The following is a 24,989-nucleotide window of genomic DNA, read 5'->3' as shown; positions in this document are numbered from 1 at the left end:
TGAGCGGCTGCATCCCGGGACGAAGAGACTGCTGCTCAGTGTCCCAAGCCAGGCCAGAGAACAGATGCACAAGCCAGCTCGGTGGTCAGAGCTGCAAGCGTCTGCTCCCCCCGGCTTGGGGTTCAGGGTCAGCGGGGAAGCCTCTCTCTACCCCATTCTCGAACCTCAAGCCAAGAGGCAGGTCTCTCCAGAATCCTTCCTGGGCTCGTCCACCCCTAAGGTCTTAAACTCTGAGATGGGAGGTCGCAGCGGGCACCCGGGGTGTGTGGCCAGGTGCGCGGCCAGGTGCGCGGCCAGGGGCAGGTGCTGCTCTGGGCACCGCGGATTGACTGCTTCCCACTTCCAGCTTCCCCTCTTCCCGCTAGGCTCGGAGGGGAGCCCCGCCTCCAGGAAGGGAGGGGGCGTCTCAGTTGTCCTCATCCTCGTCCTCCTCGTCTTCGGTGTCCTTGTTGGGGGCACATCTCTGGAAGCACTGCACCACGGTGGCCAGGAAGAAGCTGGAGATGATGGCAGCGATGGACACCGCCACGCCCGAGAAGATGATGATGAACAGGTCCGTGAGCGACAGGCTGAACCTACACTCGCTGAAGCTGGCCTCGGACAGCTCGTGCAGGAATATCCTCCTGTTCCCCAGGGGCAGAGAGCACTGGATTTCCTCACGGCCTGTGAAAGAGGCAGGGGGAGGGGTGAGAGAGAGGTCCACAGGGTTGCCTAGAAGTTGGCAAGGCGAGTGCTTACTGAGTGCAGAGCAGGAGTGTTCCCCCAGAACGGAAGAGGGGAGGGGATTGATTGTATAAGCTTTTTGTTTGTTTGTTTTTTAAAGTCCCAGAGTAACCACCATGAGAAAATCCGAATGCCTTGGTCTCCCCTGCCCTGCTCTTAAGGTGTGGAACTCTAGGTTTTGAACCACTCAGATGGTGATAGAAGGGGAGATTCAAGGTCAGGGCCTCTGTAGACCTTCATCCAGACCTGGGTACTATGTGGCCTTGGGGGTGGCGGGTGGAGGAGGGGCCAGTGCAGGGGGAGGGGAAGGGGGGTGACAGTGCCCATCCATACAATACGCTCCAGTGGGCAACGTAACTGCTAGAATCTTCTCCGTCATTGTCCTCAGGGCACAAACAGGGTTAGCACAGCACTACCCTAGAAGGGTTTTCCTGCGACAGGAGTGGGGAAAATAGGCTATATGTGAAGGAGGGCTTCAAACAGCAGGTACTGAAGCTTCTGCGAAGCCTCCGTGTTTTTCATAACCACCTGAAGAGTGCTTTAAGATGTGAGTTCCCCCGGGGAGTTTGAGAGCTTCCGGGACATCCACTCCAGCTGTGCCCAGAGGAGCCCTTGTTAACCTCTGTGTTATATATTGAGGGTCCCCTTAAGATTTCACTGGAAGAGTGTTTGGCTCATTTAAAAAGGAGTTTCATATCCTCCAGTCCAGAAAAACAAGGCATCTGAGTACGTGTGAGAAAGTGCTTTAAAACAATAACCATGAATGGGGCGCCCGGGTGGCTCAGTCGGTTAAGCGTCTGACTTTGGATTTCAGCTTAGGTCATGATCCCAGAGATTAAGCCCCACGTCAGGCTCTGTGCTGAGCGTGCCCTCTGCCCATCTCCCTTACTCGCATGCCTTCTCTCTCTCTCTCTCAAATAAATTAATTAAAAAAAAACACAATAACCATAAATGCTAACTAGAACTTACCATGGGCCAGACGCTGTTCTAAGCACTTCACATACAATAAGGCTCCTCATCATGCCATCAGGGGAAGAGAGGGAGACAGCTATGAGGATTGCAGGTGGGTGAATTCTACACCCTCTGTTGACTCAGTAAGCCCAAAGGAAAACTTGCCCAAGGCATGATAATCTGAGCACCATAAGGATGGGTCTCCAGATACTCGTTTATTCATTCAACCCACATTTATTGAGCATTTTATCCTGTGCCAAGGGGTTGGTGATAAACAAGCCCCCCCCCCAAAAAAAAAGGCCCCTACACTCAAAGAGTATCAATTCTAGAAGACAGACACTCATTCATGCATTCAACAAATGTTTATTGAGTATCTACTATATACTTGGCCCTGGGGATACAGCAGTGAAAAAACCTAATGCAGCTTAGGCTTAGACAGTTGGTGAGTAGATAAAAAAAAAAACACATAAATGTTAACATGACACACTAGCATGAAAGGATGAGCGTCTGGGACAGAGGACCGTCTTTAGATGGGTGTTCACAGGGTACTATTTTAGTGAAGATCTAAAGAATGAGATGGAACCAGTCATGAAAGACCAGTCTAGGCAGAGGAGACAGGAAGTTGGCAAAGGGTTTGGTGTTTGGGGAACACCACGTAGCCAGGGGCAGAAGAGTGAGCAAAGGGGCATTTAGTATGAGCTGAGGTGGGAGAGGTGAGCACGGCTGGAGATGAAGCCCCCAGCTCACCAGGGTCTCCAAATGAGTATCACGAACAGAGGCCCCACCTCTACCACCAACCTGGACCAAACTGTATCCCCCTGAAATTTCTATGTTGAAGACCTAACCCTCAATGTGTCTGTAATTAGAGATAATAATGGGAGATAATTCAGGTTAAATGAGATCAGAAGGGCGTGGCCCTAATCTCATAGGACTGGTGTCCTCATAAGAAGAGGAAGAGACAGGGGGCGCGTGGGTGGCTCAGTCAGTTAAGTGTCCGACTTCAGCTCAGGTCATGATCTCACAGTACATGAGGTCAAGTTCCACATTGGTCTCTGTGCTTCAGATTCTGTGTCTCCCTCTCTCTCTGCCCCTCCATTGCTTGTGCTCTGTTTCTCTCTCTCAAAAATAAATAAACATTAAAAATTAAAAAAAAAAAGAGAGAAGAGGAAGAGACATGGGTCACCTGGGTGGCTCAGTCAGTTGAATGTTCAACTCTTGATTTCGGCTCAGGTCATGATCTCAAGGTTGTGGAATCAAGCCCCACATCAGGCTCTGCACTGAGTGTGGAGCCTGCTTAAGATTCTCTCTTTCTCCCTCTGCCCCCACTCCCATGCTTGTGCATGTGTGCTCTCTCTCTAAGATAAATAATTTTTACAAATTAAAAAAAAAGTAGAGTTGGGGCACCTGGGTGGCTCAGTCAGTTAAGCGTCTGACTTCGGCTCGGGTCATGATCTCGTGGTTCGTGAGTTCAAGCCCCGCGTCGGGCTCTGTGCTGACAGCTCAGAGCCTGGAGCCTGTTTCAGATTCTGTGTCTCCCTCTCTCTCTCTGACCCTCCCCCATTCATGCTCTGTCTCGCTCTGCCTCAAAAATAAATAAACATTAAAAAAAATTTATAAAAAAAAAAAGTAGAGGAAGAGATCTCACTCTCTCACAGATCTCACTCACTCTCTTTCTCTGCATGTGCACGGAGGTAAGGCCATGTGAGAAGTCTGCAAAAAGGTGGCCATCTACAAGTCAGGAAGAGAGGCTTCACCAGAAACTGACCATGCCAGCACCTTGATCTGGGACTTCCAGACTCCAGAACTGTGAGAAAATACATTTCTGTTATTTAAGTCACCCAGTCTGGGGTATTCTCTTGTGGCAGCCCTAGAAAACTACTACAAACTCTCACTGGACATGAACAAAAGATAAAGACTCGTGTGAGTAGTCAGCCAGCAAAGACTGTTTGTTACCAAGTGTAATCTACACATCCTGACTGATACACAATATGAACTATATACAAAGTCGAGTTACTACCATGATTTCACAAACTTCAGGTACAAGAAAATGCTTAATATTAAAATTCATAAGAGATCAGATCATCTGTTTCTGATCTGGAAGAGGGGAGAAAAATAAAGCAGTAGAAACTAGGACTCATACTGCACTTACTACGTGCAGACACTCTTCTAACTGCTACGTACATACTGACTTTTAATTCTTGCAACAAGTTCATGAGGTAGGTGGTACCATTATGCCTGTTCTATGGATGAAAAAAAACTGAAGCATCAAGAGTTTTCACAGCTTGCTTTTAGCAACACACCTTCCCGGAAGTGTGAGGACACCATTGCAGTAAGGACACTGCAGGACACTTACCTTTGGCTTCCTTTCAACTTTCAGGAAAACCTTCAACTCCTCTCTTTTTCAGTGCCTCCAGGTTTCAGAAAGGTGGCCCTCAACCCATATCCCGAATTATCTGAAAGTCAGAATGATCTCTTCACATCTCACTAATTAGCTGGCTTCTGTACTGCAAAGAGCAGCTTGCTAATTGCACGGCAACCCAGTGACCACCCTTTGGGTCTTTATTTGCATATCTTTCCTTCCCCAGCTCAGAAACAGAGGCTTCCTCCCTCCTTGGGTCTTGGCCCACCTTTTCTGTAATGTACAGCCAACCCACTGGGGCTGATGCTCTCCTCCCCATGGGAACCGCTGCCTGGCAACCAGCCTTACAGCACCTCCTCTCCCTGATTCAATGCCAACCTTATATCCCCAAGGGATTAGCTGGACAAAACTCTGTGTCTTTCTCCAGGTATGCTTGACTAGTTTTTGACTTTCTTTTTTTTTTTTTTCTTTTTTTCAACATTTTTTTAATTTTTTTTATTTTTTATTTTTGGGACAGAGAGAGACAGAGCATGAACGGGGGAGGGGCAGAGAGAGAGGGAGACACAGAATCGGAAACAGGCTCCAGGCTCCGAGCCATCGGCCCAGAGCCTGACGCGGGGCTCGAACTCACGGACCGCGAGATCGTGACCTGGCTGAAGTCGGACGCTTAACCGACTGCGCCACCCAGGCGCCCCAGACTTTCTTTTTCTGAAAGAAGCCAAAGTTGTTTTTTTTTTTTTCAACATATGAAATTTATTGTCAAATTGGTTTCCATACAACACCCAGTGCTCATCCCAAAAGGTGCCCTCCTCAATACCCATCACCCACCCTCCCCTCCCTCCCACCCCCCATCAACCCTCAGTTTGTTCTCAGTTTTTAAGAGTCTCTTATGCTTTGGCAGAAGCCAAAGTTTTGTTTACTTCTTATGAGCATTTTAAATGCATTTGAACAGAATAGGAGAACTTGAAGACAGAGTTATATTGGGGTTCCCTTGTAGACACTGTTTTCTTCAATGGAAAAGTGGAAAAATCCACTAACCTGCCTCTTCTAAACACCCCTTCCCCCGAGCCAAAGATGTTATGAACATAAACAAGGTAGACGCGAATGGACTCCATGAAACACAGTTTCTAACTCTAAGATAATACAGTAAAACCCTGGATTGCGAGTAACTTGTTTGAGTGTTCCGCAAGACGAGCAAACATTTCTAGTAAATTTTAACCTCATAAATGAGCGATGTCTTGCAATACAAGTCGTATGGGACATGATCATCATGTCACGTGATCACAACTGAACCAATGGTTCTTGAAATTCGTTTTGATATACAAGTGCTTTGGATTACAAGCATGTTTCCAGAACGAATTCTGCTCGCAAATCGAGGTTTTACCATATTTGTAATCTTCAAACCCGCAACGGGTCACTGTTATCTAGAGAAACTTTCCAGCAGTCCCTGTCTTCAATAAGCTGTATTCACTGGAAAACAACAAGCTGTATTCACTGGAAAACAACCACAACAGAACAACACCAGCCCACAGCACCTGCTGTTTAAACCCAACCTTGGCCTGCCAAGACTCCTTGAGTCAATTCCGATTTCTACGATGTTTGTTGTGCCTTGAGATTAAGCTTGGCATTTTTACAAAGTGATCCTTTTAGAAAATGTCATCTCACATTTCTCTGCGGCTGGAAGAAACAGGCTTGTTTGCCAAACGTCACATGCAAACCCACCAGGGGTGAGGGACTCTGGAACCACAATCGATGGAGCTAACACGATAAGATACGTGTCTTCATGGATTTTCGTAGCTCAGGAAAGTCAGAGGAATAAAAAAAGTCAGACAAAGAGTGTTAGCTGGGCAGACAAGGCCCAGGAGAGGGGGCAGGGCATTGCTGCCACAGAGAGCGTTCTGGAGACGCATTCTAGGCAGGCTGCAGAACTCAGGAGTCAAGGTAATCTGATTTGGGGGATCCCGTCCCCTCTTCTCCCCTGCAGGATCTTACTCTAGACCAGAGCTTCTCACCCTTGACACTATTGATATGTTGCATCAGATCATTGTTGTTGGGGGGCACCTGGGTGGCTCCGTCGGTTAAGCGTCGCACTTTGGCCTAGGTCACGATCTTGTGGTTTGTGAGTTCGAGCCCCACAATGGGCTCCATGCTGACAGCTCAGAGCCTGGAGCCATGTTTCAGATTCTGTGTTTCCCTCTCTCTCTGCCCCTCCCCTTCTCACGCTCTGTCTCTGTCTCTTTCTCTCAAAAATAAACATTAAACATTAAAAAATTAAAAAATGTATATATATATATATATATATATATATATATACTTGTAGGAGAGCTATGCCACACGGTACAGGACGTTTATGAGCATTCCTGCCCTCTACCCACTAGATGCTGGTAGCACCCCACCCAGTATGACAATCACAAATGTCTGCCAACAGTGCCACATGTCCCCTGGTTGGGGGGACTAAAGTCCCTCTGGTTGAGAACTTCAGGTGGAAGTGCCTGGAAAAGTAAGTTACCTTCTAAGGCAGGGCTATTATTCATTGCTGAGCTTAGTTATTAAATGGCTTTCTTTGATTAGGGCATGAAACAAAACAAGCGAAGCTTTATGCTAGAGGCTGTGAAACACACACCAAAAAGAAGAGGAAGAGGAAGAAGAAGAAGAAGAAAGAAGAAGAAGAAGAAGGAAAGGAAAAGAGGAAGGAAGGAAAGGAGAGAAGGTGGGAGGGAAAGAAGGAAGAAGAGAAAGACACAGTTCAGGCCTCAAGGACTTTAGGTCTAACAGGAGGGTCACCAGGACAGGGTGAGTGGAAAGGCGGGTGGGCATGGGCACGTGAGGGAAGGGAAGGAGTCGCTGGGATGTCCCTACTTGATTTGGAACGTTCTCCCTCCTTTCCTGACCTGCATCTCTTCAGCTGTCCGAGTTAAGAACAGCAAATAAAAGCCAACACAGATACAGCACTTTGTGTATGCTAGATGCTGCAACTGGGGTTTTACACCTGTCAGCTTAGTTAATCCTGCCAACCCAATGAGCGACCTACTGTAATTATCCCCATTTTACAGATGATGAAACGGAGGCACTGACACATCAAGTGACTTGCCCAAGGCCGCACAGCCAGGGAACGACAGAGCTGAGAGTGACCCCAGCCAGTCTGGCTCAAGTCCACACTCTGACCACTACCCTGCCACACCCACTCTCCCGGGGCCGCACAGCCCCACCCAGCAACTCAGAACAAGTTCCCTTTGGGCAGGTTGTCTCTTTAAAATTTAAAAAAAAAAATTTTTTTTTTTTTAGCATTTATTTTTGAGACAGAGAGAGACAGAGCATGAATGGGGGAGGGTCAGAGAGAGGGAGACACAGAATCCGAAACAGGCTCCAGGCTCTGAGCTGTCAGCACAGAGCCCGACTCGGGGCTCGAACTCACGGACCGTGAGATCATGACCTGAGCCGAAGTCGGCCGCTTAACCGGCTGAGCCACCCAGGCGCCCCTGGGCAGGTTGTCTCTTAAAGAGACTCTCTAGAACTCTCCAGCAACCCTCCTGTTCCCACGCCCTGACCTAGACAAACTGGAGAAGTCTCCCTTATCAGGAGATGGGTTCTGAAATGCAGGTGTGGAGGGACAGCCTCTAGTGAGTCTTAGAACAGACCCCCGGCTCATGGTCATGAGCATGAAATAAAGGGATATCTGAAAAGCTCTTAACATGGCGCCTGGCCACCATTTGTGCTTGAAAAAAAGTGTTAGTTTTGTTCAGATTTTCAAGGTTTCAAATTGTGCCCACACCTGACTCCAGATATCTGAGGAGGGTGCTTGCATTAGTCAGGGTTCTCCAGAGACAGTTAATAGGGTGTGTGTGTGTGTGTGTGTGTGTGTGTGTAAAGGGATTTATTATAAGGAATTGGCCCCCATGATTACGGAAGATGACAAATTCCCAAATCCACAACCAGGAAGCTGGAGACCCAGGAGAACCGAGGGTGTAGTTCTAGTCTGAATACTGGCTCAACATTCAGGAAGAGACAATGTTTCAGTTCAAGTCAGAAGGCAAGAAAGAAAGAACTCATGCCCCAGCTTGAGGCCATCAGGCAGGAGGAGCTCCCCCTTATTCACAGGAGGGGAGGGCCAGTGGTTTTGTTCTAATCAACTGATTAGATGAGGCCCACCCACCTTGGGGAGGACCCTCTGCTGTACCCACTTTCCTGGTTCAAATGTTCGTTTCATCCAAAAACACGCTCCTGGGCACACCCAGTAGTAATGTCTGCCCAAATATCTAGGCCCATCACAGTGCTCTCTGTGCTTTTCCTCAACAACAAGAGAGAAGACATTTTTCTCATCATATTAGTCTGAGGTGGAAATTAAAACGAAATTGTCTTCTGTCCTCTACTTGCTTGGAATAGCTGCCAAGAGGCGGAAACGGCTCGGGGTTTAGCAGTGAGGAGAACGGACGATCTGCACGCCCAGAATCATTCTCCGTCTACAGAGGGGGTGGCGGCTTCTCCTCCTTCATCTTCGTTCCAACCTTCTCCTCCTCCTCCTCCTCCCTCTCTCCTCCTCCTTCTTCCTCTTTGTACTTTTCATTGTGGCCAACTCGACACGACACAAAGCTTACCGTTTTGTTTATAAGTACACAATTCAGTGCCATTACATATACCCACGATGTTGTACAATCATCACTACTCTCTGTTTCCAGAACTTTCTCATCCCCCAAACTCCGTGTCCAAGAAACAATAACTCTCCCCTTCCCCCACTCTGTCTCCCTCATCCTACTGTGTCTATGAACTCGCCTACTCATATATGTGAAATCATACAATATTTGTCCTTGTGTGACTGGCTTCTTTCACCAAACATAAGGTTTTTAAGGTCCCTCCATGTGGTAGCACGTATCAGAATTTCCTTATTTTTTAAGCGGAATGGTCTTCCATTGCAAGGACACACCACATTTGTTTGTCCATCCATCTGTTGATGGACACTGGGTTGTTTCCACCTTGTGGCTACTGTAAATACTTCTGCTGTGAACATCGGCATATAAAAAGCTGTTGGGAGTCTCTGCTCTGTTCTTTGGGATATATACTCAGAAGTAGAATGGCTCGATCATGTGGTGATTCTACGTTTAACTCTTCGGGGAACCGCCATGCTGCGTTCCACAATGGTGGCACTATGTTACCTTCCCACCAGCGGTGCACGAAGGTTCCCATTTCTCCACGTCCTTGCCCACACTTGTTATGTGACATTAAAATAATAATAATGGCCATCCTAGTGGGTGTAAAGTCTTATCTCATTTTTTTGTGGATGTGATTTTGTTCTGCATTCTTCTAACGACTAGTGACATTGAGCATCCTTTCAGGTACTTATTGGGTTGCTCCTTCTTTTTAAATGAAGGCCATAGTCTCCTAAAGAGACTCTATGTGATATTTCATCAGGGATTAGCAGCCATAGTGCAAAGGGCTAGTCCCAAGGGAGTCAACACTGAGTGGAGGGTAGGGCTGGGAGAGCCCGGGGGAGACCCACTGGGCCGATTTCTGAAAAGAGAAAATATGCATAACCTCCCATTCAGTATAATTCACCTACACCTTCCTGAGCTCTCACCCATGCCCTCAATCGGAAGGACATGCGTGCCCATGTGGGGGTATCATGTGTTGGGCACCTACTGTGTGATACAAAGCATACCCCTTAACACACGTCATTCATCGCTGACTTCCCTCTGGGAGTTGAGCGGGAATATGCCCAGGGCACAGGCGAGGAAACGGGGCTCAGAAATCGTTGGCAATTCTCCTATTAAGTGATGGAGCCAGAATTCGAGCTACACTCGGTTTTATTCCGAAGCCTGTGTTTTTTCCGTCTGCCTACGTTGTCTGCAGTCCTGAAGAAAGTGAGTTCCCGGGCCCCAGGACATTAATAATCCAACAAAGGAACCAGAACTAAAAAACATGAAGCCACCGGAAAGGAAGATAATATACAGTTGCAGAATCTGCAGGGCTTCACAAATTGAAGAATGAAGAGACAGGGTGTCTGGAAGGTCTCATGTGTTCTCATCAATATTTATGGAACGAGCGAATACCTTTGAGTTTGAGGGATTATTAGAGCGGAATGCGAAAGGCCTTGCACACAAGAGGCGCGGGTGGAATCTGAAAGTGTGGGTGGGTGTTAGATGCACCTCAGGACTAGGATGGAGCCCCCTAGATATGGTATCTTCCCAAAGGACTGTCTCTTGGCGGATGTCGGGCTGTGTGTGGAGTCACCGCAGACTCATTGCCAGGAATTGAGAATTTGGATTAAGAGATTAAAAATGGTAGCCTATGAAGGGCACCTGGGTGGCTCAGTCAGTTAACCGTCTGACTGACGGTTCAGGTCATGATCTTGTGGTTTGTGAGTTCGAGCCCCATGTCGGGCTCCGTGCTGACAGCCAGAGTCTGGAACCTGCTTCGGCTTCTGTGTCTCCCTCTCTCTCTGCCCCTCTCCTGCTCACGCTCTCTCTCAAAAAATAAATAAACATTATTAAAAAAATTTTTTTATTTTATTATTATTTTTTTTTAAATTTTTCTTTTTCAACGTTTTTTATTTATTTTTGGGACAGAGAGAGACAGAGCATGAGCGGGGGAGGGGCAGAGAGAGAGGGAGACACAGAATCGGAAACAGGCTCCAGGCTCCGAGCCATCAGCCCAGAGCCCGACGCGGGGCTCGAACTCACAGACCGCGAGATCGTGACCTGGCTGAAGTCGGACGCTTAACCGACTGCGCCACCCAGGCGCCCCATAAAAAAAATTTTTTTAATGGCAACCATGAGCCCCACTCAGGCTGCATTTTTTTTTCTTGTCAATGCGATGGTGGTGGTCTTTTAAGAATCTAAAAAAAACGGGCACCTGGGTGGCTCCATCGGTTAAGCGTCCGACTTCAGCTCAGGTCACAATCTCGCGGTCCGTGAGTTCGAGCCCCGCGTCGGGCTCTGGGCTGATGGCTCAGAGCCTGGAGCCTGCTTCCGATTCTGTGTCTCCCTCTCTGCCCCTCCCCCGTTCATGCTCTGTCTCTCTCTGTCTCAAAAATAAATAAACGTTAAAAAGAAAAATGTTAAAAAAAAAAGAATCTAAAAAAAAAACAAAACACCACAATTTAAATCAGGAGACCAAGCGGCATAGTCATATGGACACAACTGTCAGGCTGCCATAATGAGACAGGACACATGCCGTGAGCCTCTTCACTCATTCGTGTCACCCGGCTGGTCCCCGTGCAAGCATCTGAGTGCCCCCGGGGTAGTGGGCTTCTGTCCCATGTCCCATGTCCCAGAGGCGGCCCTGGAGTGAAAGGCATGACCAGAGGTTGAGGCAAAGACCGTGTGCCCGTGATAAAGATCTCTCGAGAGCCTATGGTCTAGAGCTGTGGTCCTCAGGCTTTTGGATCTTATACGCTGGTAAAAAAATAATAAGAAGAAGAAGAAACGGAGAGATTGACATAGGACAGCAGCTTATAATTCTGACCTGTGAGGACATGAAAAACACACTATCATCATCAACAACATCGTCATTGTCATCATTTTATTTTATTTTTTATTTTTAATGTTTATTTATTTTTGACAGAGAGAGAGACAGACTACGAGCAGGGGAGGGGCAGAGAGAGGAAGACACAGAATCCGAAGCAGGCTCCAGGCTCCGAGCTGTCAGCGCAGAGCCCGATGCAGGGCTCGAACTCATGGACCGCGAGATCATGACCCGAGCTGAAGTCGGATGCTTAACTGACCGAGCCACCCAGGCGCCCCAACATCATCATTTTATAAGAGAAACCTTTGTACGCCATTAAAGTTAGGAAGGGCGGGATAAAAGGGAACAGCAGTAAATACGTTGAGCCTTAAGAACAACTCACCGCAACGCCCTCATTGTTCTCATTTTGCGAAGGGTCCGTGCGTGCCTGGACATGTGACCACGGTTCCAGGGCCGCCTTTGGGAAGCACCATCTACCACGCTCCAGGGCCATATTCCACACTCTCCATTTCTCCTGGACAAGTGCTGGGCGATCGCTTCCTTATTCTTTGAGAGCAGAGGTCCGCAAACCACAGCCAGGGCCACACCCCCCTTCTTCCGCCCCTCCCATATGTGTTTGTGAGTAAAGACATATTGGAGCACAGCCAGGCCCACAGGTTTACACATCATCCAGGGCGGCTTTGCACTACAATGGCAAATCTGAGGACTTACAAGAGACTGTATGTCTCGCGAGGCCTAAAATATTTACCATCTGGCCCTTTCAGAGGAGGTTTGCCAGTTCCTGTTCAAAACTCAGTGCAGGAAACACCTCCTGTGGGAAGCCTGCCGTGAATGCTACCTGTGTTCCCCCTTCCCCTCTCCTCCCTGCCCGCCCCCATGTCTCCTCCACGGGGTAGGGGGGCTGTGTTTACCATGTCTGCACCCACAGCTCCCAGCTTCAAGCTGGCACACAATATACGAATGTCACAAAAACCAAGAAAATCCACAACAGGTCAGAAATGTCTAGGTGGGAAGGATCCTAGCGTGTGATGCCTGGCCAGGGTCCCGAAAGGTGGGCTGCGGGTCGGTAAGGGAGGACCGGTCTCTCAAGAAAGCCAATCAGGAGCCACTCACCTGTTAGTGACAAGGCCACAGAGCTATCTGTCAAATATGGGGTTTGTTTGGTGGACAAAATCTCTCAAAGCTGGGCTCTGGAAACATTAACCCATCAGGTTCTTACTGGCAAAACTGTTGGGAGCTACCAATTTTTATGACTCCTCGACCTTCTTCAATGACATGCATCCCAGATGTGAACTCTTCCTACTCATTACAGGTAGTTAGCCGTGTAACAGATACTACCTCTGCAAGAACACCCGTGACAGCTGATGGGCTCAGCGGATAACACCCTTCCCGCCCTGAGTCTAGAACTGCGTGAATGACGTGGGATCCCGAGGAAGGAGACTAGACAATCGGTCTCGTTACTGCAGGGGCCTCGGAGCTGCCCTGATGTTTTGGCTCTACAGGCTGCCCCAGTCCTCCCTTCAGCAGCCCCGAAGTGTCTTTTGCAGAAAAGCGCTCATCCCATCATTCTTCTGCTTGACACATTTCCCTCCCAAGCCTCTTCATCTGTCTCAAAGTGAAAGCCACGATCCTTACTGCCACGCCCCCAAACTTCTCAGTGCACCTTGCCTGCCATCCCTCAAACACCCCAAGCACAGGTGACCTCAGGGCCTTTGCACCTGCTCCCTGCGTCTGGCCCACTCCTTCACTTTCTTTGTGAAGTGCTCAGATGGCGCTTTATCAGAGACGCTCCCCCTACTCCACTCCCACCATGATCATTCTCCAGCCACCCTCCAACGTGGCTTTAGTTTTCTCTATAGCACTCAGCACCGCGTGAACTCTGACGTATGTATATACTTGTTTATTTTCTGCTTCCCTGCCCCTCCCCACTCCAATGTGAGCTCTGTGAGGTCAGGCTTTGGTTTTGTTCCCTCCTGGATTCCCAGTAACTAGAACTCTCAAAACATATTTTTGAATGAATATATGAATAGAGATAGGATTGGAGAATGTGGCTTAGCTGTACAGCCACGAAGAGTTTCCTAAGCCATCTCCTGTGACAGACAGACCGTCCCACCTGATGTCCGATTGTGCTGGACAAGCACAGACCCTTTCCCTGCAGGACAAAAGTCCTTCTCCCCAAATTCAGCAGCAGATAATTCTCCGTTCCCTACGATGAAAGAGAAGCTGTGTTTCTCCCACGCTTCTCCCTCTCGAAGGCTGGAAATTCTCAGCACTCTTTGGGCACGGATGGCGTGGGAACAAAGAGCCCCCACAAATAGTGGGGGCAGATCAGCTAACCCCCTGGAGGAACCCCAACGCCTGGTGCTCTTCTAAGCACTCTGCACTGTCTACGCTGCTTTAATCCACAAAACAAACTCTGGGGCAGCACTGTGACGACTGGTTCGCAGGTAAGGAGACAGAACAGTTGTGTTACCTGCTTAAGGTCATGCAGCTAAGAAACAGTAGAGCCAGGATTTGGCATCAGGCAGTCTGACTCCAGGGTCTGTGCGGTCAGCTGTGACCCTCCCCCCATTGCCTTCAAAATGCTCCCACAAAGTTCTTGCAGGGGATACTAAGCCCCAGTGGGTCATATAATTACGCCAAGGCTGCTCGGTAAAAGTGCAAACCCAATTTGGAATCCATGCCACCTCCAGAGGCGGCCCCAGCCCAGGGTTCTCAGTGGAAAGAACATACAAGGTCATGCTCAAGGATCTGGGTGCTGTATTTGTCTCCTAGGGCTGCCCTGACGACTTACCACAGACTGGGTGGCTTTTTTTTTTTTTTTTTAAGTTTATCCATTCATTCTGAGAAAGAAAGCATGGAGAGGAGGGGCAGAGAGACAGAATCCCAAGCAGGCTCTGAGCCGTCAGCACAGAACCCGCTGTGGGGCTTGAACTCATGAACCGGGAGATCATGACCTGAGCTGAAACCAAGAGTTGGACACTTAACTGACTGAGCCGTGCAGATGCCCCCAGGCTGGGTGTCTTCAAACAAGTTTACTCCCTCACAGCTCTGGAGGCCAGAGTCTGTAAATGAAGCCAGAAGGCCAGGCTCCCTCTGAAGGCACAAGGGGAGGAGAGGTCCTGGCCTTCTCTGGTTCTGCTGGCTCCGGAACTTCCCTGCTTTACAATGGCATCGCTCCACCTTCTGCCTCTGTCAAACCTCCCTCTCATAAAAACACACCTGGCGGAGGGTGCCAGGCTCAGTCGGTTAAGCATCTGACTTCAGCTCAGGTCACAATCATAGTTCATGAGTTCGAGCCCCACGTCAGGCTCTGTGCTGACGGCTCGGAGCCTGGACCCTGCTTCGGATTCTGTGTCTCCCTCTCTCTCTGCCCCTCCCCTGCTCCCGCACACATGTTCTCTCTCTCTCGCTCACTCTCAAAAAAAACGAATAAACCTTAAAAAAATAAAAAAAGAAACACCTGTCATTGGATTTTAGGGCCCATCCTAAATCCAGGATGATCTTGTCTTGAGATCCTTAACTACATTGGCCAAGACTCTTTTATCAAATAAGGTCCCATTCACAGGTTCCAGGCTTTAGGACTTGGACATATCTTTGGGGGGACACAATGCAACACACTCCAGGTGTCTTATATGGGGGACAGTCCTCTCCTGCCCTTTGGCTTCTCCTCCTCCGTGTCTCCTTATTTGGAGGCTGCTCCCAGGTTTCATTCTGGGCAATCACCTCTCACCTCCCTGGGGGCTTCTTAAAATGCACTCTTTTCTGAGCTTGCTTCCCGGGCTTCCCTTCCATTGTGTGAACTCCCCGACATCCCTGCGGTGAGTCCCTTCCTCGCTTATGTCAGCCAGAGGTTGGCTTCTGCTGCTTACACTCAAGAGACCCCACAAGTGGACTGCACGAAAACGGAGTTCAAGGGTGAGCTCAACGCCCATGCTGTCAGCCTCTGTTTCCCCGGCTGTAAATCAGCTGGCTCTCCGCAGCTGTCCTACAAAAGCATGTGCTCCGTGGCCGCCGGGTCCTGAGGGGGTGGAGATGTTTCGGTGCATCTCCGCCCCCTCGTGGGGAGACGACACAGCGGAAGGGCCCCGCTGATGGGAGGTTGAGCTCCTACCTCTGTCTTGCTAGGGGGTTCCCTCCCATCCACATCCACCGTCCGCCGAAACAAACTGGGGTCCAGCTCATTCTGGCCGAGGCCAGAAGGACCCCACCACTCCTTCCCTTTAGAAACATTTCTTCCTTCTCCACGGGGCGCACTCCAAAGGGACATGCCTCCTTCCTCGTGCAGGGTGGCCAGCACCCCGCCCACTGCCGCTCTGTCCCCTTGACTGATGACTTCTCCCAGCAGCTGACACCGGAGCTGGAGAGGGTGAAGAGCTGCCACTCTCCCAAAATAGATGGTGACACAGCGGATGGTAGATTGAGATTAACCTCTTGCCCCTTGCCAACAAACAGGCCGGCGGCCAGAGGATCTCTTGGGGCCCTTCCCCTGATCCGGCCTCCCGGGAACTGCCTAATCCAGATCAGCGAGAGGCTGTCCGAAGCACTTTTTGTCATCAAAAATATTTTTTTGTTTTCCCAACTCCACTTACGCAAAGTCCGTGTATACACTGAGAGAAGAGAAATAAACAAAAAGAAGCAAGATAAAAGGACCCATAAATACATGTTTAACACACTGGCTTATACCTTTCTAGATTTTTTCTGTGCGTATGTGTACATAAATCGTCCAAGTAGGAATCTACTCAGCCACTCTGTTGGATAAACATACTGGGAACCTCTTTCCATTCGACCAGTATAATTACCAAACATCATAAGTAACGGTTGCGGGCACTGTATTATGTAGACGAGTCATAATTTACTTACACAATCCTAGAACACTCTTCCAGAGTGACTTCTTCCTAGAGGCAATCTGCTATGGGCATCGATGCACACATTCTTAATTATCTCCCCGCGATAACATTCCCACAGGTTGAAGACCGTCCGCTGAACTTGTGCCAGTGATGGGATTTTGTCACTTTTTCGTCTTGGCCAATCTCATAAGCCATAACAGAGCACAATTATTGATTTAATTTACATTCCTCTGATTACGAGAAGAGCTAAATGTTGTATCCTGTGCTCACTGACCATTTGGAGTGGCTCTTTTGTGAACTGCCTGCCCAGGACCTGTACTAAAAACTTCACAAGGCTTATCAAGGGGTGAGAAGGCCCTGGCACCAAGGAGGGTTGGGGAGAGAGTGCAGCTGACTGTCTCCACCCAGCCCACTGCCAGAGCTCCAACTCCCAGGGAAGGGGCCTCCTTTCCCACCCCCCGGGAGGAAGGACCAACCCCTGGGCATCCGTCCCACTGCCCTTGGCCAGCGCTCACCCTCCTATCACTCTCCTCTCCTGCTCTCCGGAGTAAGAGGGCTCAGTTTGGGCTGGTGAAACCCTGCCAGGCCCTGCCTGCCAGCCTCCCGGAACTCCAAACCCAAAGGATCAGGAGACAGAATCACCCTTGTGTTCTTTCACATGCTCAGCCAGACTTCCAGCCAGGGCTTCCTGATTTCACAGCAGCATAGAAGGTTAGATCCAAACGCATCTGTGAGTCTACCCCCACCCCATGTCTCCCCTTTATTTTACAGATGAGAGGTCCAATGAAGTTAGACACCCTGTCTAAGGTCACATGGAGGCTGGATGGAGCCCAGGTTCCCTAACTCCTAGTTTTGTGCTCTTTCCAAGCACCCGGCTCTTAGTTTACTATGAGCACCCGAAGTTGTGGGTACCATGGCCCTTGCTGTAGGCTCTTGATGTCGCAGAGGAAGACTCCTCGTCGAGGCCTCCCTGCATGGACTGTAAGGGAGTAGGGCCCTGGGAACGGCAGCTCTAACTTCCCATAGTGCTGGCCTTTGTTCCCCACCGTAACTTTCATTAAATATGGGCTGCTGCATCAGGGGAAATTCCCAACTGTCCTCCCTGTCTCAGCCGCAGACACTCTGTCTGATTAAGCAATCAGCTCATTTCTACCAGGGGAAGATGCACCGGCTGCGTCGGGTCAAGGGCTCCTGCTCGGTCCTGGCCCCACGGAGCATGTTCCATAGAATGGGCAGCAGAGTGCAGTCGGTCCTGTGCCAGGGTTGTGACTCCAGCCTGACTGGCAGCCCTGGACCTCAGGACACCCAAATCAGTCATTGCACATGCACAGAAGATCGACAGACGCACAGTGCAGTTTTCCCAGCCTGTCCTCCTCCTGGTAAGAAATGAGCAGAGATGATCACCGAGGGCCGAAAATCTTATTCTCTGGGGAGGCAGGCACTCACTTCCACTGCCACCACCCGCACCACCATCACTCATCATCTCGACCATCACCATTACTACCTCTACCACCTATCCCGTGGCCACCATCCCACATGATGTCTCCCACCTGTCCCGGCCACCATGATGATGTCCACCACCCATCCCATGGCCACCATCTCTACCCTGATGTCCCCCACCTGTCCCAGCCACCATGATGATGTCCACCACCCATCCCATGGCCACCATCTCTACCCTGATGTCCCCCACCTGTCCCAGCCACCATGATGATGTCCACCACCCGTCCCGGCCACCATGATGATGTCCACCACCCGTCCCGGCCACCATGATGATGTCCACCACCCATCCCATGGCCACCATCTCTACCCTGATGTCCCCCACCTGTCCCAGCCACCATGATGATGTCCACCACCCGTCCCGGCCACCATGATGATGTCCACCACCCGTCCCGGCCACCATGATGATGTCCACCACCCGTCCCGGCCACCATGATGATGTCCACCACCCGTCCCGGCCACCATGATGATGTCCACCACCTGTCCCGGCCACCATGATGATGTCCACCACCCGTCCCATGGCCACCATCTCTACCCTGATGTCCCCCACCTGTCCCAGCCACCATGATGATGTCCACCACCTGTCCCAGCCACCATGATGATGTCCACCACCTGTCCCGGCCACCATGATGATGTCCACCACCCATCCCATGGCCACCATCTCTACCCTGATGTCCCCCACCTGTCCCAGCCACCATGATGATGTCCACCACCCGTCCCAGCCACCATGATGATGTCCACCACCCGTCCCGGCCACCATGATGATGTCCACCACCCGTCCCGGCCACCATGATGATGTCCACCACCCGTCCCGGCCACCATGATGATGTCCACCACCCGTCCCGGCCACCATGATGATGTCCACCACCCATCCCATGGCCACCATCTCTACCCTGATGTCCACCACCTGTCCCAGCCACCATGATGATGTCCACCACCCGTCCCGGCCACCATGATGATGTCCACCACCCGTCCCGGCCACCATGATGATGTCCACCACCCGTCCCAGCCACCATGATGATGTCCACCACCCGTCCCGGCCACCATGATGATGTCCACCACCCGTCCCGGCCACCACGATGATGTCCACCACCCGTCCCGGCCACCATGATGATGTCCACCACCCGTCCCGGCCACCACGATGATGTCCACCACCCGTCCCGGCCACCACGATGATGTCCACCACCTGTCCCGGCCACCATGATGATGTCCACCACCCGTCCCGGCCACCATGATGATGTCCACCACCCATCCCATGGCCACCATCTCTACCCTGATGTCCCCCACCTGTCCCAGCCACCATGATGATGTCCACCACCCGTCCCGGCCACCACGATGATGTCCACCACCCGTCCCGGCCACCATGATGATGTCCACCACCCGTCCCGGCCACCATGATGATGTCCACCACCTGTCCCAGCCACCATGATGATGTCCACCACCCGTCCCGGCCACCATGATGATGTCCACCACCCGTCCCGGCCACCATGATGATGTCCACCACCCGTCCCGGCCACCATGATGATGTCCACCACCCATCCCGGCCACCATGATGATGTCCACCACCTGTCCCAGCCACCATGATGATGTCCACCACCCGTCCCGGCCACCACGATGATGTCCACCACCCGTCCCGGCCACCATGATGATGTCCACCACCTGTCCCGGCCACCATGATGATGTCCACCACCCGTCCCGGCCACCATGATGATGTCCACCACCCGTCCCGGCCACCACGATGATGTCCACCACCCGTCCCGGCCACCATGATGATGTCCACCACCTGTCCCGGCCACCATGATGATGTCCACCACCCGTCCCGGCCACCATGATGATGTCCACCACCCGTCCCGGCCACCACGATGATGTCCACCACCCGTCCCGGCCACCATGATGATGTCCACCACCCGTCCCGGCCACCATGATGATGTCACCGCCTGTCCCAGCCACCATGATGATGTCCACCACCCGTCCCATGGCCACCATCTCTACCCTGATGCCCACCACCTGTCCCGGCCACCATGGTGATGTCCCCGCCTGTCCCGTGTCCACCATGAAACCACCTCCACCATTTCTATCACTCTCATCACTGCCACCTCAGTAGCAAACACTATTTGCTAGTGTTTAGTTTAGTCTAGTTATTATCTATTAGTCTAGTTATTATCGATGATCTAGTTAAAGGGAACATTCTGGCAGGCTCCTCTGTGTGGGGAAGTCTAAGACTGGCCCCCTGAGTCTGGTACCTCCCGTACTTATAACGATCAATGTTCCACGTTGCCATGGAGTACTCAGGGACACCCACTGTGGCTCCCTCCCTGGACCTGTCCTTTGGAGTTCTCATTGCCCCAAGGAAATCTCTAACAGTGGGCCCACTGGCCAGGTGGGTACAGTGATGTGTTGAGTGTGTTGGGGGTAATGTGGGGTGTGCATGGAAAGTGGGCCCCTTCCAATTACACTGTTGAGATGACATTCGATAGGGAAGTTATATTTATTGCAACTCCTACTGTTTGCCAGGAACTATGATGGGTTCACCATTATCAACTCACTTAATTCTCTTCCTCAACAGCCCTTTGGACCAGTGCTTCTCACAACGGCGGGTGATTTTGCCCCTCAGCAGGCATTTGGTGATATCTGGAGGTATCACCACCTTCTATCACCAGAACTCATTTCAGCCTGCAAAACTGAAACCTTGTCCCCATTAAACACTAATTCCCCATTCCCCTGACCCTAGTTCCTAGCACCCTCCATTCAGTTTCTGTCTCTATGAATTTAATTCCTGTATGGTGCCTCACATAAGTGGAAGTTAGAGTGATTTTGTCCTTTGTGACTGGCTTGTTTCACTTGGTGTAGTGTCCCCAGGGTTCATCCCTGTCACAACAGGTGTCAGAATGTCCTTCTTTTAAGGCTGATTGATATCCCATTGTAAGGACAAACCACATTTTGCTTGTCTATTCATCTATCGATGGACACTTGGGTTGTTTCTACCTTTTGGCTGTTGTGAATAATACCGCCATGGACTTGAATGCACAAATGTGAGGTATGTTTTAGATGCAGAGACCAGGGCTCAGAGAAGCTGTGTGGCTTTCCCAAAGTCACACAACTTGTCTGTGAGGGCCTGGACTTAAAGGCAGGCCTGGCCGTCACCAAAGCCCGTTCTCTCTCCATCACACCATGGTGTCCTCAGGACTGTGTGGGCTCACGCACACAGTGGTCATTTCTGGAACTTCCCTGGGCCGCTATCGGGCGGACAATTTCATCCCAGTTGCGAAACTCACCTTTGTGTCTCCCCATCTCCGCTCACCGGTGCCACCTTCCCTCTCTGTCTAGGCCCCATCCATCCTTCGCTCTCAGCATGTGAGACCTGCCTCTCTCTGGAGCTCCCCGGTGGCTGCTTACGACGGTCACCCCAGGACAGCTGCCCGCGACCTGCTGGCGTTGACGCCTCAACTGTCTGAAACCAACACAGCAATTCTGGTTTTCTTGGGAAGTCAGGAATCAGATTGGATTTTTTTGTTATATTTATGAATCTGCCAGCAGCTAGGTGGCCAAGGGTAGACCTGGGGTCCCCGAAACAGACACCTCCCCTTGCAGTTTTCAGTAGATCCCAGCACTGTGACAACTGGTGTCACTGGGGCCAGAGTTGTGCCGTGTTTGGAAGTGACTGCGGGGTCAGGGGTCGGCAGGGGCTGGGGTTGGGGGGGGTGTCATTAGAAACAACCTGTGCAGGCAGGGAGGCCCTCACCTTTACTGACCCTCTGCTTTCACAGGTGGGGAAACAGACTCAGAGAGGCACAGTTAATTCCCTGCGGTAGACAGAAGAATGCTCCCAAAATGCCCGTGCCCTAATCCCCGGAGTCTGTGACTATGTTACCTCATACGCAAAAGGGACTTTGAAGATGTGTGATTAAGGTCTTGAGATGGGGAGAAAATCCTGATCATCCAGGCGGGCCCAGTGTCGTCACCAGATTCCTTGTAAGACGGAGGCGGGAGGGCCGACCTCAGGGAGGAGATGTGACAGAGGTCACAGTGATGTGGCCCACGAGCCAAGAGTGTGGGGCAGCCTGTTAAAGCTGGGAAAGGCCAAAGAAGCACAGCCATCTCAGGCTGTAAGACCTGATGTGTTTTGTTTTTTTTTAATGTTTATTTACTGATTTTGAGAGGGATAGCGGGAGGGAGGGAGAGAGGAAGCTGGAGAAGGGCAGAGAGAGAGGGAGACAGAGAATCCCAAGCAGGCTCCACACTGTCAGCACAGAGCCCAACATGGGGCTTGAACTCCCAAACCGTGGGATCATGACTTGAGCCAAAACCAAGAGCCCAACACTTAACCGACAGAGCCCCTCAGGTGCCCCCATGAGACCTGTTTTGGACTTTAGACCTACAGAACTATAAGATTATAGATCTGTGGTATCCTAAGACACTGATTTTGTGGCAATCTGTTACAGGAAACGAACACAAAACCAACACAGCCCCCAAGATCATACAGTGAGTCAGTAGCAGAGCCCTGCCTGGGAGCCGACTCTGAGTCCTGAGCACCTGCAGCGACACCGCGTATTGGTGGTTCGGCGTGAGCCTCCAGAACTGGGTCCCTGGGGAGATGACACATGGGTGTTGATTTACAGCTGATAGTGATAACAGCTGGTGTTTATAATGGGCTTTCAGTGTATCAGGCACTGTGCTAAGCCCATTACAAGGGTTCTCTCTTTGACCCTCATGAGAGAGTTATGAATATTATTATTGCCCATATTTTATACATGAGAAAACGGAAGCCGAGAGAGGTGAAGTGATCTGCCCAGGCTCACCCAGCTAGTAAATACAGGAGCGGGGTTCAAATGGCGGGGGCTCTCGATGCAAAGCCTGAGTTCTCAGTCATGGTGCCACATCCCCATCTGGTGAGTGATGAGCGGTATGAGACAAGAGCACCAGCCCGGAATTGGGGGGCCTTGACCTTTGTTTGCTATTCACCAGTTTGCTGTGTGGCTTTGGGCGCATCACTTGTTCTCTCTGAGCCATGTTTTCCTAACCAAAAATGAAGAAAGATACACCAGAAAACTATAATCTAAGCTTGTTGAGTTTTCTAGAATGTTCCCTCCAAGAGAGCAAAGTCACTGCCATGTCCTTCACTTGGCGCTGAATTTGTTTTCACAGATGTTTGGTCTGCTCTGGTTTCTGCTAAGACATTCAGGTCCTCTTTGGATTCAGGCCAGGTTCTGAATCTGGAAAGCTCACTGACTAAGTGGGGTTCTGAGCTCAAAAGAGAGGCTCTGGACCCGAGAGGATGGGCTCATAGAGAAGGTACCCTGGTTTCTGACATGAGATTTGAGAAGCTGTACAGTGACCGCTGGCAAAGATCCTGGAGCCATACCTCCACTCTGGCTGGTGTCCTGGGCCAAGTTACATTAACCTGCCTGTGCCTTGGCTTTCTCATCTGTAAAACGGGGTGATGCCGGCTGGAAACATTCTCCCTGGAAGACACTAACAGACTCGGAGCTATGCCACCCACTGCCGTAGCCACTGGCCACATGTCGAGAAGTTGATACACGGCCAGTCTGCAGGAGATGTGCTGTAGGTGTGACATACACCCCAGATTTTGAAGCCTTAATGTGAAAAAAACAACGGGAAAATATCTCATGCATGACTTTTCTACTGATTCCAAGTTGAAAAAAAATAACATTCCGGATATGCTGGATTAAATAAAATATTAAAATTAACTTCACCTGCTCATTTGTGGCTCACTTTGTCTTTTCACCGGGTGAAGCTACCATAGGGTGCTTGGCTCAGTGCCGGGGACACAGTAAGACACAAAATAGGCCACGGGGGGCAGCCTGCTCAGGGCAGGGGGCAGGGACAACCCCCAGTGAAATAAACAAGAGGCCGATTTGCACCTTGAGGGCTTATGTCCCCAACATGCAAACAGAGTGAGGCAATTTGCTTCGACGTCATAAAATCGTCCTAAAATCTGACGGCTGGACACCATTTTGGAGGCTATTCAACCCCAGCCCCTGGGGGTTTGCTGGTAATCCTTGGCCTGTGGACCTTGACCTCTGCCTTCATCATTACATGCCTTCTCCCTTCCAGCCTGTGTCCAAATTTCCCCTTTTCATGAGGGCATCATTCGTGTTCATCCTTTAGGGCCCACCCTACTGACCTTATCCTGACTAGACACATCTGCAATGACCCTTGTATTAATCACGTTTCTGACATCTTAGGGCCTTGCTGCCTGGGGAGCGACGGCCCCTCCCAGGGTTCGCCAATTCCTAGAGACAGAAAGTCAACAACCAGCTCAACAGCACACCTTTGGTATGCAAACTGACTGGTCCACACGCCCACCCACCTTTTCCTGTCACACTCTTGTGGTCTGGAACTCCGTCCTGGGCCCTGGATGACGCCAGGGCCAGGGACCCGATGACTGGGGACCACCCCTAAAGCGCCCAGCCTGCCCCAATTCTTCAAACAAGCCAACCCCAAACCTGCCAGCCCGTCTACCCTGCCCCTTCCTCCTGCAAAAAACACACTAAAGATTCTTGCCTGCACCTTCCCGTTACCCCCTCTGCCCCTTGACCATCCCTGGTGCCTCCCAGGGCAGTCCTGCATGGCATCCACACTTCCTCTTTGTAGAGATCTGTGAGTGCTAAGCGTCCTCCTTCGTGACGGTCATTTCTGTGTCTGCAGGTCTTACCGGGCCTGATTAAAACAAATCCCAGCGACATTAAAACAACCCTATCTCGGGGCACCTGGGTGGCTCCGTGGGTTAAGCGTCCGACTTCGGCTCAGGTCATGATCTCATGGTGTGTGAGTTTGAGCCCCGCGTCAGGCTCTGTGCCGACAGCTTGGAGCCTGCTTCCGACCCTATCTCCAAATAAAGTCATAGTCTGAGTTACTGAGGGTCAGGACTTGCACACCTGATTCTGGGGAAACATAATTTAGCCCACAGCATTCTCTTTCTCTTTCCATTCCTTGCGGAAGAATCTGCGAGAGCTCCTCAAGTCAGGGTCCCAGCAGGCTAGTATGGCCCACCCACATTGGGTTATTGGACGGGAATCTAACCGAGGGGCTGTTTACAAAGGTGTGGACTGGCCTCCGGAAGTCAGCAAGGGGCAGTGAGGTAGCCAGGGCTCTGCCAGGGGGACGGGGCGGCCTTACCTGAAAGGATA

The 24,989-nt window shown here is 50.8% G+C and overlaps 1 protein-coding gene across 1 annotated transcript in view; it reads right to left on the bottom strand.

Annotated features, from left to right (window-relative positions):
• Positions 1 to 390: 390 nt before the first annotated feature.
• LRRC38 (leucine rich repeat containing 38) overlaps positions 391 to 24,989 on the bottom strand; it is a 37,685-nt gene continuing 13,086 nt past the window's right edge. Inside the window, exon 2 of the mRNA XM_058719011.1 lies at positions 391 to 663. Coding sequence (XP_058574994.1) covers positions 407 to 663 — 257 coding nt within the window. The 3' untranslated portion in view covers positions 391 to 406. The remainder of the gene's footprint in view (positions 664 to 24,989) is intronic.

The sequence above is a fragment of the Neofelis nebulosa genome, chromosome 2 (assembly GCF_028018385.1).
Source record: "Neofelis nebulosa isolate mNeoNeb1 chromosome 2, mNeoNeb1.pri, whole genome shotgun sequence".
Classification (NCBI taxonomy): domain Eukaryota; kingdom Metazoa; phylum Chordata; class Mammalia; order Carnivora; family Felidae; genus Neofelis; species Neofelis nebulosa.
The sequence above is the reverse complement of the archived record's forward strand: the minus strand, read 5'-3'. Positions and strand labels throughout refer to the sequence as shown.